Source organism: Chenopodium quinoa, unplaced genomic scaffold, assembly GCF_001683475.1.
Source record: "Chenopodium quinoa cultivar QQ74 unplaced genomic scaffold, ASM168347v1, whole genome shotgun sequence".
Taxonomy (NCBI): domain Eukaryota; kingdom Viridiplantae; phylum Streptophyta; class Magnoliopsida; order Caryophyllales; family Amaranthaceae; genus Chenopodium; species Chenopodium quinoa.
The window spans coordinates 5195660-5212160 of NW_018743389.1; the positions used below are offsets into that span (position 1 = coordinate 5195660).

Below are 16501 nucleotides of genomic sequence, written 5' to 3' on the forward strand. Positions count from 1 at the left end.
TAAATAACTAGTGTATCCATACTAACTCAAATGTAATTGTCCCACTTCTAAATCTAACTACCACACTATAATGAGGATAACGACATTGTTGGAGTTATTCCAGAAAATCTATTACCCATATTCGACTCCAAGCCAGTATACCAACTAGAACCAATTCACCAATTTCAACTTCTAGATCTGGAACAATAATTACCCAACGACACAACAAACCGAAGGCCCAACGAATTTCGCAAGATTATTTTACAAAATTCAAAAACATGAATTACAAGAAATTGAATGGAAAATGATTAAATTGATTCTGGTAATTTATTGTGTGCAAAACAGAATAAAGATTGGAGATAAGTTTAAGAATAAAGAATTTTGTGAATTGGGGGAATAAAGAATGAATAAATTTGGCAAAAATCTAATATATATATAAATAAAGTAGGCATTTTGGAGAGCATTCGGAGCGCCACGTAAGAAATATACTAATTTCGACCAATAAGAAGAAAGATTTGTATTTTATTTTTGAATTAAAAAATTATGTCGCCACCTAGATAAAAGTAACGAATTAGATTTGATACATCTAAAATTTTAATGCCACGTAGACTATAATCCACGAATTAAATTATTTTAATGAAAAAAATAAAGTAAAAATATAGGAAAAGATAAATTTATTAATTCAATACTACGAGTATAAGAAATCCAAAAAAAATATACTAAAAAATATTTTAATGATAAATGCTTATAATAAATTTTGATACCTATCATTAAAAGATAAATTTTGATAGTATTTATGATAAGAAATACAGATTATTCGTTAATTATAATTAAATTAAAATTTGTGATACCTACCATTATAAATTGACACATCATACGACACAAACAAAATTTCGTATCAATAAAAAAAACCCATTAAGCGAATTTTGTGTTAATTTTTGGTCATTAGTGGCTGGGTAATTTTTAGCTTAATTTTAAAATCTTATGTTTAAATTTGTATTTCTAATTATTACTTACATTGTATTAATTTGGGATACTTAACGATTTTATGTTTATTTTTTATTTACTAAATATTTTTTTACATGCAGATCTAACACATCATACGACATAAATAAAATTTCGTATCAATGCAAAACCCCATCAAGCGAATTTTGTGTTAGTAATTTTGTGTTAGTTTTAGGTCATCAATGTCCGGGTAATTTTTAAAATCTTATGTTTAAATTTATATATGTAATTATTAGTTACATTGTATTTACTTAGGATAATTAACGATTATTTGTTTATGTAGTGACATACGATTAGATGTTGTATACTTTATATATGGATGACTTTGATTATTTTTGGAGATGATGAAAAAATTCCAATGCATAGATTTGATTTTATATCGCAACAATTTTTCATTTATTGGTAAATATATTGATTTATTTTATATAAATATAAAGATTTAATTTATATCAATTTCAGTTTGGCTAACATTTTTATCCATTGATGTAGTAAATTGGTTGTGGATGAAGTTGGTGATTCTATCGAAATAAAAGATATGGTAAAACAATGAATAATGATTTAGGATTTAACTTATTAAAAATTTATCATTTCACATTAAAGATTTTATATAACGGAAAAATATCATATTTACAATTTATTTATATTTAATAAATTCATTATAAATTAGAGAAAAAAAATAAATATTAAACTTTTGTAATTTTGTCTGAAATTATTAAATACAATAAATTAAATAATTAAAAATCTTAGATGAAAAAACCGTGCATCGCACGGGCTTCCATCTAGTTTAATTAAAGTAATAACCACTAACTTCATCACTATCCAAGTATCAACTTCTCATACAAAAATTTCCCTCCAAAACTTTTGGTGACATCATTTTTTTTTCCAGGATAAATAAAGGTTTAAAATTGGTAGATTAATTGCATATTTCCTAAAATATTTTATGATTGAATTGACTAACTACACATTTTTCCGTGGATTAAAAATAATATAAAAATTGGTGGCCGGACTATTTCATTTTGCTGCTCTATGCATTTATAGTGAGTAGTTGATAGTCAACAAGTGGATTTACACCAGTTTTATACATGGGAAAATAGATTGCCAACAATTTTAACATGTAATTTATTATTGAATTTTTTTTAATATGAAAAATCATAAATTTGCGATTTAGAAAAAAAAAATATTGTAATAATAAGCTATATATTTATATATTGATTAAACAGTCGGCCCCCTAGATTAAAAATCCTAGCTCCGCCCCTAGTATCTAAAAATAAGTAGTCGTTAGTTCTACAAATGTAACAAGGTACAACTTTACAATTCCTCCTTGATAATATAATGCTTAAAATAATTTAAGTTATCTGTTTCTAATTATATACATATAAAAAAAAAAAGAAAGAAAGAAAAAAACCTATTTTCTAATTGACTAAAAAAAGTAAGTTCTTTGTTCTCCTTAATAATGCTAAAAAATTAAGCACCTTTCAATATTTTTTTTAACTTGTTACAGAAACTTATTAAATTCTATAATAAACTATTTTGATCAAAATTAAATATAAAAAATATTCTTTTAAGAAGTATTGGACTCATAGGTATAATTAAATAAATATATATATATTCATCCTATTAATTGATTTTAAGAATTAGAAAACATTAAAAAATTATCATTCAAAATAGCAATAAGTCACTCCTAAAAGACGACTATCGATCATATAATCACCGTAAGATTTTGCATTACATGATTTCCATCAATATTGACAACATTATAATATCATCACAAGATTAAGAATTATTTTAAATAGAGACAATAATCTCAAGTATTGTTCAAAACAATTACATATAATTGCTTCTTGCAAGAACAAAATACTCTTATCATATTGTTACTAGTGGAATACTAGTAATAAATTAATTTATATGTCTGATTTGAGATTGATTTTCACGGTAAGCAATCTATCTATAAATATAGCTAAAGTAATAATCGTTGACATTATCACTGTCCATTTGTCAACTTCTCATACAAAAATTTCCCTCCAAGACTTTTGGTGACATCATTTTTTTTTCAAGATAAATAAAGGTTTGAAATTGGTAGATTAATTGCATATTTTCTAAAATATTTTATGATTAAATTGACTAACTACACATTTTTTCGTGGATTAAAAAATATAATATATAAATAAGTGGCTGAATTATTTCATTTTTTTTGAAACTTTTTATCTCCTTCTGTAGCTACTCTATACATTTATAGTGAATTGTATGTTTTTGGGATTTTCACTCTTTATTAGTTCTTCAAACAAAAATTAATGAAAGATAAACCAGTAAATTAATGCTAACATCTTAGAATTAAGTTTAAATTTTATTTAAATTGTGAAGTATATAGTATAATATATAATTATAATACTCCGTATTTAACATCATATATTTTGTTAGCTCGATTATTTAATATGATCACACGATTTATTATTTTTTTTAAATATGTATCACACACAAATAAGCAAAAAAAAAAAAGTTATTATTTAAATCGTGCATTGCACGGGATTAACTTAGTAACAATTAATTCAGGACAAATTACGACAAAAAGACCCACAATATTAAATTGCTTTTTTTTTTTTTTTTTTTTTTTACCTTTGCTTTTTATTTAACTGTTATTTAATTATTAACTAGGTTAGGTCCCGCGCCATGCACGGTAATTTTCAATAACTACTCTATAATTATTAACCTTATACTTAATTATAAAAAAAAATATATTTAAGTTACTACTTTGTAAAATGAATTAATTATGAAAGAGTCTATTATTAACAAAATAGATAATTTAAAATACACATATATGGATATTTATATATATTTCACTATCTAATTTATATCATTTCTTCTTTTAACCAAATGAATATCTTACAACTATGTATCTAATTCGTAAATAGATTTACGTTTTACACACTATTAATCCACTCTCTCTTACGCGGTATTTATTTTTCTTCTCAATAATCAACTGGCTTAGAAAAAAATTCATATCTTTCCTAGCAAACTTTTCAAACATAATTAAATATACAAATATTTTTTACAAAAAATAATCCTTGTTGTAAAAATGGTAAGAGTAGTATATAGCACTATGTATGTCACAAATTATGTTAAGAAGTTGATTTTTATTTTTTTAACTTTAACTTATGGTATCAATATATATAGTGCAAGGATACATTAAATATTTTTAATCTTCAATTTGTATATAAAATTTGTTTCCTAATTTTTTTTTTGGACTCACCAGAAAATGGCACGTGTCATTGCTGGTATATCTTTTAGTATATAGTTATCCAATATAATCTATTTTCATGATTAAAAAAAAATAATCAAATATGTGTAAAAATAAAGTAAGACGAACATAAATTATTTAAAATAACTTAATATTGGTGTCCAGCTTGTTTGAAACTATTGAATCGTAAGGTTTCAAATCAAAACCACAAATGGGAATGCTTGTTCCTTCCACCTGATTGACTGTAGTTAAGTGTTTAAGAATAATTTTGTACGCATGTCTTGTCGGTTTATATGATCCATTATTAATTCCAACTCCAAATTTTGAAATATTATAAACTTGTCCCTCCGCTAGAATAGTTTGAAATATCACAAGCAAGGAGTTTTTTACGGAAGCCTGGATCTTTCCTCCCTAATTTATATAAAAAAAATAATAAGAAGTATAAAAAAAACATAAATATTGAAACTCCATAAAATGCTAGCACAACATATACACATATAAAAAAAAAAAAATGATGACAAACATTATACTACATACCTGTTCATCTAATAGAACCATCTCTAGAGAATGTACATCATTTGCATTATTAAAAGATGGAATAGTCCATAAGTAGATAACCCTAGCTTGTATAGTAATATTTTCATTTGACGGATTGAAATTTTGTATAAGTGTATAATTTTGTGCCATTAGAAGAAATATCGTTTAAAGTTTGTGATTCAAAAATTTAGATTAATACTTTTTATAATGGTTAGGTAAGATGTTTTGGAAAAATTGAGATAAAAATAAAAGGTAAAAAGAATATTGCATGATTTAACTGACTTTTCTTAAATTTATTCAATTTTTCTTATCTTTGTTAAGTCTAAGATTGCATAATTAATTATATAGTCATCATCTTTATTAAAAATATTATATTTGACTAATTTATGTAAATCATTATGTATATAGATGCTCGTATCACTTTTGAAAAAAAAAAAAAAAAAAGATGGTCGTATCATGTTACCATAATATTTCTAGACTTTACAAATAAGATATGAAATTGCATTTTACTAATTAAGGTATTAGTAATTAAGGAAGTATATATATATGCAAGGCAGCACAGGTCCTATGTTAACATAATATTACTAACAGAACTAAGGAAGTAAACTTTTAACAGAAATAAGGAAATAGTTTACCATAATAAGTGGCATAATAGTTTACTAATTAAGGGAGTATATTTATGCACGGGTGATATGTTACCATAATATTACTAACAAAATTATGCTCTGACCATTTACCATTATTACTATGCTAGACTTTACTAATTAAATATGAAATTACATTTTTTTTTGCATAATATTTTACGTAATAATTTAGAATAAGATATTAGAATATTCTTGTTTATGGTATCAATATATATTTGGAAGGATACACTAAAGCTTTTCTAATATTTTTTTTTTAAGGAAAATCTTTTACAGTATTGTGTAATATTTCTTTCCTATATAGATATTAAATAATAAAAATAGATGTTATAAAGGGTGGTTACATACGGAGGATACACTCTTTGAATTTTTTACGTTATTATATGTGTTATTATTACGGTGGCATATTCACTCGTGCACCTATATAGACAAAGGGTGGCATATTCTGATATTCATGTTACAAATAGATTATTGATTTGAATAATTGTTTGATTTTCTTAAGTTCGTGGTTTTATTATTGTCTATAGTAAGTCATAGATTAGTATGGATTTTTTAAGATAGCGAATAATCGAATATATAAAGATAGTTAGTGGAGAAAATGGGAAGCAGGTAACGTTATTTAGTTGCAATTAAATAAAATAGTTTCTATTTGGAATTATTACCATTTCAAATGCTATATATTGCTTCAAATCATACGGAGTAGTTAACAAAACAGATAATGTCGCCTGAAAAATCCACAACCACCGCAGCGCAGCCGGAAATCGATGAAACATCCGAGGCTCGAAACGAAGCAAGACTAAAAATCATGGAGCTAGCTAACATGATAAGCATACCCATGGCATTAAACGCCGTCGTACGCCTCAAAGTACCCGCCGCCATCTGGTCATCCGGCGCCAACACCCCTCTCACCGCCGCCGAGATCATCCCCCTTATCCTCCCCAACAACCCCCACGCCGATGCCGATAACCTCGGCCGCCTCCTCCGCCTTCTCACCACCTACGGCGTGTTTTCCGAGCACCCATCACTCGCCGGCGATGGTCGCCGGAGATATTCTTTGACTGACGTCAGCCAGACTTTGGTCGCCGGCGGCGGCGGTGATGGGTTGTCGTACGGGGAGTACGTGCTGCAGCACCACCAAGATGCGTTGGTGCGGGCGTGGACGTTGGTGGATCATGCGGTGGTGGGGCCAACGTCGAAGACCCCGTTCGAGGTTGCGAATGGGGAGCCGGCGTATGATTACTACGGGAGGAATGATGAGATGAATGAGCTGATGCAACGGGCAATGGCTGGGGTGTCGGTACCGTTTATGAAGGCGGTGGTTGGTGGTGGGTATGATGGGTTTGATGGGGTGGTGAGATTGGTGGATGTAGGTGGGAGTGCTGGTGATTGTTTGAAGATGATTATGAGTAAGTATAGTTGTATTAAGGAAGGGATTAACTTTGAACTTCCTGAGGTTGTTGCTCAAGCTCCTCAAATCCCAGGTTAGTTCTCTAATTTTTATTCTTTGAATTCATAGAAAAAAAAAATATTGATAATAAGTCTTAATCTTGGTTGATAAATGTATGTTGAAGGAGTCGTTTGAGTCTTAATCAGATGGCAGAATCATTTAGTTCGCTTTCGGGTTTACTGATCATAAAAATTGAAAGTAAAATTTAGTGTCATAGTGCAGTGTTAAGAAGAGATTATACATTATAGTTATACCTTATTATGATGGTGTTTGTTACTATATTGAAGCGACGAAAGAAGTGATAATTGTTACTTGTGAGTTGTAGGTGTGACTCATGTAGGCGGAGACATGTTCAAGTCGATTCCTTTGGGTGATGCAATCTTCATGAAGGTATCAATTGTCTTCTTCAACCTTCTTTTACAGACTAGTAATATCTGTATTGTATAATTTTCTACATCTACACAAATTTGTTCACATGAATTGTCTACCTCTATTACATGGTCCTTGCAACATTTATTGTTGAAAATAGACTTATATGCATATTGGTGAGGTGTATGTGTATGACAATTTGATAAAAAGACAAGCTACTACTATTATTGGGGTCTTGGGGACTACTTATCTATAGGGTGTATTGTTTATGTTCATCTGTTCAAAACTTATTACCACTACTGTATGATGTATGGTGTCTAAATGTAGGATAATTCTTTTACTCTTGATTTATCATAGACATTATGGAGTTTCGGCAACGTGTCCATGGTAGAAGGAATTCCTTATAAACGAGTCTAGTTCTGTGAGGATGATGCCATTTGCTATATTTCTGCTCTGGCTATAATGCTCTTTGCTCTTTAACCTTTGAGTAAGTTCAACCATAGCATATGTTGAATCTTTCGGCTGTTTGGGGTAGTGATGTTATGTACTTTGAGCTTATCGTTTGCAATCAACATAGGATATTCGATTTGACAGAACGTGTAGTGTAAGTGTGTAACCAGTTTGTTTGACAACAACGTTGGTGAACTAGATGCTTAAACTTACACTGCCTGCATTTTTTAAATCTTACACTTTAGTATCTGACAAAAAGAGACCAGAAAAATGAAAATCTTGCCAAGTATCACATGTTTTGGTTGGAATTGTTGCCTTTTAATATCTTATCTTCGCGGCTGCTTGTTTTGATGGTAGTAGTAGTGAGTTCATGATGTAGGAATGAGAACCACAAATCTGTATTAAATATTGTACTTTTAGCGGTGATTAACTTATGTGACTGTTCTTACATTTCTAATTTAGCTTATTCCATGAAAAGGCACCAAATTTCTGTTGTATGATTTGGTTTCTGAATTTTAGTGTTTGTACAAACTCACCTACTCTGTAACTCAATTGATAGTTTTGTCTTCTCCCTTAAATAAATGTACATATATGACCCTTGTTTCGGCATGATATAACCTGCTTTAAGCAATAGATGCACCAGAATGCACATATATGATCCTTGTTTCGGCATGATATAACTGCTTTAAGCAAGATACTCCTAATTTGGATCAAACTTGGCCTGGAATATGAATATGGTATAATGTTGTGCAGTGGGTACTAACAACATGGAGTGACGACGAAATCAAGCTGATCATGAAAAACTGTTACGAGGCTCTTCCTGCAGGAGGGAAATTGATTGCCTGTGAACCAGTGTTACCTGATACCTCAGATGACAGTCATCGGACACGAGCCCTTCTTTCCGGAGACATATTTGTCATGACAATCTATGGAGCTAAAGGCAGGCACCGGATGGAGGAAGAGTACCGACAGCTCGGAATCGCTGCAGGTTTTCCACATTTCAGGGCAGTACACATTGACTACTTCTTCGCCGTCCTTGAATTCCAAAAATGATTCTTGTAATAGGTAATTGAGGTTACATTACAGGTTAAGAGATGTTAGTATGTTACACATTGGAACTGCCTAAATAATAGGTCAGATGTATTGTCATCCTCTTCATTAGTCATAAATCTTTTCATAGCACTATTGGAGTATTGGTGCCTTGATTAGTTGGCTCTATCACACCCCCAGTTTAGGTATATCATCTCCCAAAAACATATTCTGATCATTGTCCAATTATGGTTTCTACTTGCGCTTTAGTTTCTAACTGTAACTTTGAAAGGATTAGTGTCCTTCAAACAAGTGTATTATTCCGATCGAGGGTTTAGAATTAATTACGGAGTTATTATTCAGTGAAATCAAGTGATCGAAAAGTCGGGCTAGAGGCCATCTCCGATCAGTGAGATTGATTATATTAATCTCACAACTTTCCTTATACTAAACCCAATGGGTCACACCCAAGCGTGCAACCAAACTAAGGTGACGAATTAAGCTGAAGGTATTAATACGTCAAACTAGAGGATACGTATTCCAACGTCGGATTCCGAGCTTGGAGCGTCGAACCCGAACGTCGAGTTAAATTCTAAGAATCAACGAGACATACAAATAAGTCAAACAACGAATTATAAAGTCAAAGTGCATAGCCCTAACCTCGTATTGGCTTAGCCGTACGAGGGCTAGGCTAGCACATGCTGTCGCAAGCAATTCGCAAGCACCAGCATACGGGCTGCTGGTGCTTGCGAGAGCAGCAGCAGCGAGCAGTAGCATGGCGTGGCTAGCAAGCCCGCATGCTAGCAGCTCGCAGCAGGCCTGCTGGCACGGCACGCCAACAGGATCGCAACAAGCCGTGGCTAGTGAGGCCTGCTAGCAATCCCGACATGGCAGCCGAGCAATGCACATCAGCACGTGTGGGCTTGCGGTGCGTGATGGCAGGCCCATGCCGAGCAGCGCACAAGAGCAGCCCAGCCGAGTGGGCTTGCGGTATGGCTAGCAAGCCCAAGCCAAGTCAAATAGCCTTGACCGGCCATACCTTGGTGCCCAAAGGTGTTCACTGGTCATGGGCTATAGTGATTGGTGGGTTTGGTGACTTGGGGAACAAGGAGGCCATGTGGCTCTCCCTTGTGGTCCTTACCTAACCTCTCCCATATGATTGCCATTTGTTGTTTGATTATTTGTTGTTTGCATTTTAATTTATTTTAGAATTAAGTTAAAAATATTTATTTCTCAACTTTGCAAAGTCCCACATTGATTGGAAATTAAAGAGATAGATGCTTCTCCTATAAATACCCAAGGTCTCCCTTGGAAATTGTTGCAAGAGTTGAAATCTATAAAATGCATCTCCATTGAGAAAATCTTATAAAGAGATCCTCTTGTTTAGTAGTGTTAATATTACCCTAGCCGGTAATATGAGCCAAGTTTGAACGCGCGGGTGGACTACGTTGGAGGGGTCGCATTTGAGGCTCTTTCTCCGTTCATGAGTTCATGTTCGTGCTTAGTTGAAAACACGCAACAAGGGTATGATCGTCTTTTCCTCTCTCTCTCTCTCTCTCTATTGTTGTTAATTAATTATGTGTTTAATTAATTATTTATTAGCATGCATGTTTAGTTGATTTAATTTATGCATGGATCTTTGGGCGGGATTCCTTCCGCGTAATGTTGGACACTACGAAACCCAACAGTGGTATCGGAGCCGCGTACATTTAATTATTGTGACTAATAATTAATTAAGGTGATTTAAATGGATTTAGATTTCTGGTTTTGCTTTCTAATTAGATTAGAATCTCGTTTTTAATTAGTTCGATCTCGTATTTATGCTAATTTTGGCTAAAGAACCCTGATTTGGACCTAAAAATAGTGAATTTTGGATAGAATCAACGTTCTACATCGTTCTTTACCCACAAAGTGATTAAAAAAAACGTTCCAGAGGCCAAAATCCACCAAGAAACATGTTTTTTGAGGGGTTTTTCGTTTTTGCGGAAATTTTTAAATCTTTAAACCTTGATTAATTATGGCATGCAATTGTTGGATTATGTGTTTGATTATACCAATAATCTACTGCAATTATAACCCTTATTAAGCATGTTTATGAAGTTGTAATTGGTGCTTAATTTGGTGAGCTCATTTTTCACATAAACTTGCAATTTCACATTTTTGCAAAATAATTGCTTGGAGTTGTTTATGATGCAAAATGTATTTTTGAAGCCCTTAAAATGGTAAAGATTCAATCTTTAATTGTTTATTTGGTTGGATCTTAACTTTCTAAATTCCATAATGAACTAATTTTGGTCTTAATCATTTTTGAGTTGATTAAAATCTTAAATGTTCAAACTTGTGCTTGGATTATTATTGTTCTTCATATTGGAAGATCACAATATTCAAAATTTACACAAGTTAGTATTGAATAAATTTTTCATTGAATGATTGTGTTTATTTATTGAACTATATTTTGTCAAATCTCATTATTAATTTATGTTGATTAAATTAATTGTGAGAATAATCCCCAATTTTGTAGCATCAAGTTGAGCAAAAAATAATTAGAAGAATGGTTCTTGAATTAATTTTGGTTTGTGCACTAAAATTGAAATTATTTAAGTTGGACTTGTTTTATTTTTATTTTTGCTCAATATTAGTTCTAAAAATAATTTAGAATTAATTTTTCATGTCACACAAAATTGGAACAAAATTCGAGGCATAAGCACGCAAAACGAGGCATCAAGCCTCGAGCATAAACTCTTGGCCTGCTAGGCTGCTTGCGCAGCCGCATGTGGCTGCCGAGAGTATGTGCCGTGCTTGTGCACTGGAGTGTGGAAGCAGGCACCCCTTGGTGCGGCATGGCCTTGCGTGTGGTACGGTGTGCAGCTGCTAGGCAGCACCAGCCTGCACAACATCTTGGCCTGCGCGGCCAGCACTAGCGTGCGTTGCAAGCACGCTGCTATGGCCAACATAACGCGCGAGCGATGCTGTCAGCCACTAGCAGGTGGCTGTGCGGGGCAGCACCCCCGCATGGCAGCCGGGCTTGGTGCCTAGCAACCGAGCCTCTTGGCTTGGTGCCAGGCACTCGGCCGTCGTTTGGCTATTAATTTTGCAATTTTGCGTTATTTTTATTTTTATTTATTTATTTAATTAAAACGAGGTTAGGCCTCGGTTTTTCCCAGCACTTGCAAAATAATTTGACAAAATTTTGGGTTACCCCGCTTAATTTATTTTAATTGGATTAATTTTAATTAAGTTGGATGTAGAATTTAGTGGGAGCTTCATTAATTGTTTGAGCCATTATTATTGCGTTAATTCACATAATCGGATAACAACTTTGACTAGTTTTAGTTAGGCAAGTTAATTGGATTAACCACCTAAGTTAGTTACTAGTTTGCGCGTGTTTTGCATTGTTACTTGATTTATTTTGTAAAATGCATGGGCCATTCACGATTATGAATGGATGAATGGAATAGATATTTTATCACAAGTTTTTACAAACTGGCAACTAGTGGGGCCCGACTAGGATAGTAAATACGGATTGCGTTCCGTTATGTATTTTTGTAAATCTAAATACAGACTGCGTTCCGTTGAGTATTTTTGTAACTCAAAGTTTAGATTAGTCCTAGTCTTGTAAGTAGTTGCATAATTAGTGGTCATGTCTCGAAGACGGCTTTTCTAAGAAGACGAAGCCAAGAAAATGCAATGAAGGCCCTTGAAGATTTGAAGATTCAAGTTTCAAGGGGTCATGCTAGTTGCTAAATGCATCTTTACTTATGTTTTATATAATTGTGCTTATATATGATTGCTATGTTAGATGCATGTTTAGGATTTCGAATGTTGAATGATTAGTTTAGTTCACTTAAATCAACCAACATAGAAACCCTAAGTCCCAAAGAATATTGAGGTAAATCTGCCATTCCAAAATGACACTTACGAAACTAATGAGAATAGTAATGAGCTATGCCAAAGCAAGGCATAACTATTTTCCTAGGGAAGTAAGGTATGTTGGTGCGCTTGCCAAAGCAAGTTATCATATACACGTTAGTTGGTTAAACTCAACGATATCAGTAAAGAGTTCTTTGATGTCGTGGCAATGGAGATAAACATCAAGGAAGCATTAGATGCGACGTTTTATCGAACCAAGAGTAGCTTAGAGCTATTAGCCATTGGATTGTTTACCTTAAAATATTAAGTGCTAAGACAAGCCAAAGCATGCTTAATCACTTTTTGGGTCTTGAAATCGTTTTATTCTCGTCTAAAAGGGATAAATTTTATTGTGTGGATAAAATGCCTAATAAGATTGAAAATTTGGATGAATGCTTTAAATTTCAAGCTTATTTATGAACGGTTTTTCATTTCAAATTCTTTTAATTGTAGAAACGTGTCTGCAACTAACACCAACAACAACCAATTTTCGTTACGCTCAATTCTCGATAAAGATAAGTTGAGTGGGACAAACTTCCTTGATTGGCAAAGTAACTTACATATAGTTCTCATGCAGGAGCAAAAGGAATACGCCCTTGATGAGGAAATTCCCGACGCTCCTAGTGAGGAGGTCACTCAGGCTGCCCTAAATCGATGGCACACTGCTAATTGGGATGGCAAATGCATCATGTTGGCCACAATGTCTCCGGATCTCCAAAAGACCTTTAGAAAGGAGACGACTTTTGAGATCATTTCTGAACTTCAGAACATGTTCCAAGAGCAGGCCCGAACTGAGCGGTTTGAGACCCATAGACAGATCCTTGAGAGCAAGCTCAAAAAAGGAGAGCCAGTTAGCCCACATGTACTTAAAAATGATTGGATTATTTAAGAACATGGAAAGGCTTGATGCTGGGTATTCAACAGAGATGGCAATTGAGATTATTCTCCACTCGCTGCACAAAGGCTATGATCAGTTTAAAATGAACTATAATATGCACAGCATGGAGAAAACCCTCATCAAGCTTCATGGAATGTTGAAGCAAGCCGAGCAAATGCTCAAGGATGAGGGGAAGCATGATATGCTTATGGTCAAGAAAGGCAAGCCATTCAAGCGCTCGGGCAAGAAGAAAGGCTTTAAGGAGAAGGGTAAGAAGACCTTTTTGCCTAAGTCAAAAGCTACCAAGGGCAACAAGGAAAAGAAGGTAGCCTCTTCTCAATCCGATTCTGAATGTTTCTACTGCAAGAAGAAGGGACATTGGAAATGGGATTGCCTCAAATTCAAGGAAGATAAGAAGAACGACACCGTTGCTTCTGGATCAGGTATATATGTTATAAACCTTAACTTTACTAGAAAATCTTCATGGGTATTAGATATCGGATGTGGCTCACACCTTTGTTCCAATGCTTAGGGACTAACGAAAAGTAGAAAGCTAGTGAAGGGAGAAGTGGAACTGCGGGTCGACAAATGGAGCAAGGATTGCAGCCGTATCCGTTGGGACACTCACTTTGGCTTTGCCCTCTAGGCTTGTTTTAGAACTTGAAAATTGTTATCATGTTCCAAACATTGCCAAAAATATTATTTCAATTTCGGCGTTGGACGCCAAGGGTTTTGAATTTTGGATAAAAGACAATAGTTGTTTGTTTTATCTCGATAATGTTTTATATGGTACGACACATTTAGAAAATGGTCTTTATGTGCTTTCACTAGACAAACAGGTTTATAATGTTAATGATACCACCAAAAGGGCTAAGACCGTGGTGTTGAATCAAACCTACTTGTGGCATTGTCGTCTTGGCCACATTAACATCAAACGCATCAAGAAACTTATACAAGAAGGTATTCTTAATGTATTTGACTTATAGTCATTTGAAAACTGCGAAGGATGTCTACTTGGCAAGATGATAAAGCAGCCATTCTCCAAGTTGGGAGAAAGGGCCGGTGACTTATTGGGTCTTATACACATGGATGTATGTGGACCAATGAGCACAACCACAAGAAATGGTTATCGCTATTTTATCATTCACGGACGACTTTAGTAGATATGGCTATGTCTACCTTATGTCGCACAAATCAGAATCTTTTGAGAAATTCAAAGAATTTCAGAGTGAAGTGGAAAATCAGCTTGGCAAGAAAATCAAAGCACTTCGATTGTATCGAGGTGGCGAGTATTTAAGCTACGAATTCGACGATTATCTGAAAGAACATGGAATTCTCTTAAAACTGACACCTCCTGGAACTCTACAATGGAATGGAGTGTCCGAGAGGAGAAATCGAACTCTGTTAGACATGGTTCGATCAATGATGGGTCTTAGCGATCTTCCTATCTCTTTCTGGGGACACGCACTTCTAACCGCGACACTTACACTGAACCGTGCTCTATTATATTAAAAGCTGTCGAAAAGACTCCATATGAATTATGGATAAAGAAACCTCCACGGTTGTCTTTTCTTAAGATTTGGGGTTGCGAAGCATATGTTAAAAGACTCATGTCCAACAAGCTTGCACCAAAATTTGACAAATGTTTCTTTGTGTCGATATCCAAAAGAAGCAAATGGGTATTACTTCTACAACAAATCCGAGAACAAAGTGTTTGTTGCTCGAGATGGTATCTTTTTAAAGAGGGAGCATCTTTCCAAAATGATAAGTGGGAGGAAAATCGAACTTGATGAAGTTCGGGAAGGTGAGCAACAAAGTCAAACTGACAAAACAGACAATCAAAGTGCTTTAGAAGCAGCTGTTGACAATGGTCAGAGTCAAACCGACAATGCTCAAAGTCAAAATGACATTGCTAATGCTTAATCTATTACCCTGTGTAGGTTGCAAAGGCCAAGATCTCAACCAGAAAGATACCTCGGTGTTGTCTTAATCGAGAATCAAGACATCCTAGTTATGGATGAAGATGAGCCAGCGACATACAAACAAGCTATGACGAGCCCTGACTCTGCAAAATGGCAAGAAGTCATGAAATCCGAGATGGACTCCATGTTTGAAAATCAAGTCTGGGACTTGGTTGATTTGACCAAAGGTTACATACCTATCTACCGACAAAGATGGAAATGTATATGTATACAAAGCTAGATTGGTTTTGGCAAAAGGTTACAGGAAAATTCACGGCGTTGATTATGATGAAACCTTTTGGCCAATTGCCATGCTTAAGTCCGTCGGATTATCCTAGCGATTGCTGCATATTATGATTATGAGATATGGCAAATGGACGTCAAAACCGCCTTCCTTAATGGGATTTTGGAAGAAATTGTGTACATGACATAGCCGGAAGGTTTTGTAGATCCAAATAATGCTGGGAAGGTATGCAAGCTTAAGAAGTCCATTTATGGACTAAAACAGGAAAGCAGAAGCTGGAATATGCGATTCGATGAAGCCATTAGTGAGTTTGGTTTTATTAAGAATCCAGATGAGTCTTGTATTTACAAGAAGGTTAATGGGAGTGACATCGTTTTTCTTGTCTTATATGTCGATGACATATTGCTCATAGGAAACAACATTCTGATGTAGGAGTCTGTAAAGACTTGGCTTGGAAAGTGTTTTTCAATGAAAGACTTGGGAGAGGCACAGTAAATATTGGGCATCAAGATCTATTGGGATAGATCTAGGAGGATGATTGGATTGAGCCAAAGTACTTATATTGATAAGGTATTGGCACGATTTAGTATGACGGAGGCCAAAGAGGCCACCTACCCATGTCTCATGGTGTAACTCTCAGCAAGAATCAGTGTCCGAAGACACCTGATGAGTGAGAAAGAATGAATCATATTCCATATGCTTCGCTTATTGGATAGATCATGTACGCCTTGATATTTACTAGGCCGGATATATCGTATGCCTTGAGTGCTACGGGCCGATACCAATCAGACCCAAGACAGGCGCATTGGACTGCGGCC

The 16501-nt window shown here is 34.1% G+C and overlaps 1 protein-coding gene across 1 annotated transcript; it reads left to right on the plus strand.

Moving 5' to 3' along the window:
- Positions 1-5370: 5370 nt before the first annotated feature.
- On the plus strand, positions 5371-8845 carry LOC110738484 (caffeic acid 3-O-methyltransferase-like). Its single transcript, XM_021918895.1, has 3 exons — positions 5371-6878; positions 7170-7234; positions 8417-8845. The coding sequence occupies exons 1-3, from the start codon at positions 6116-6118 to the stop codon at positions 8714-8716; spliced, it is 1128 nt and encodes a 375-aa protein (XP_021774587.1). The 5' UTR covers positions 5371-6115; the 3' UTR covers positions 8717-8845.
- The last annotated feature ends 7656 nt before the right edge of the window (positions 8846-16501 follow it).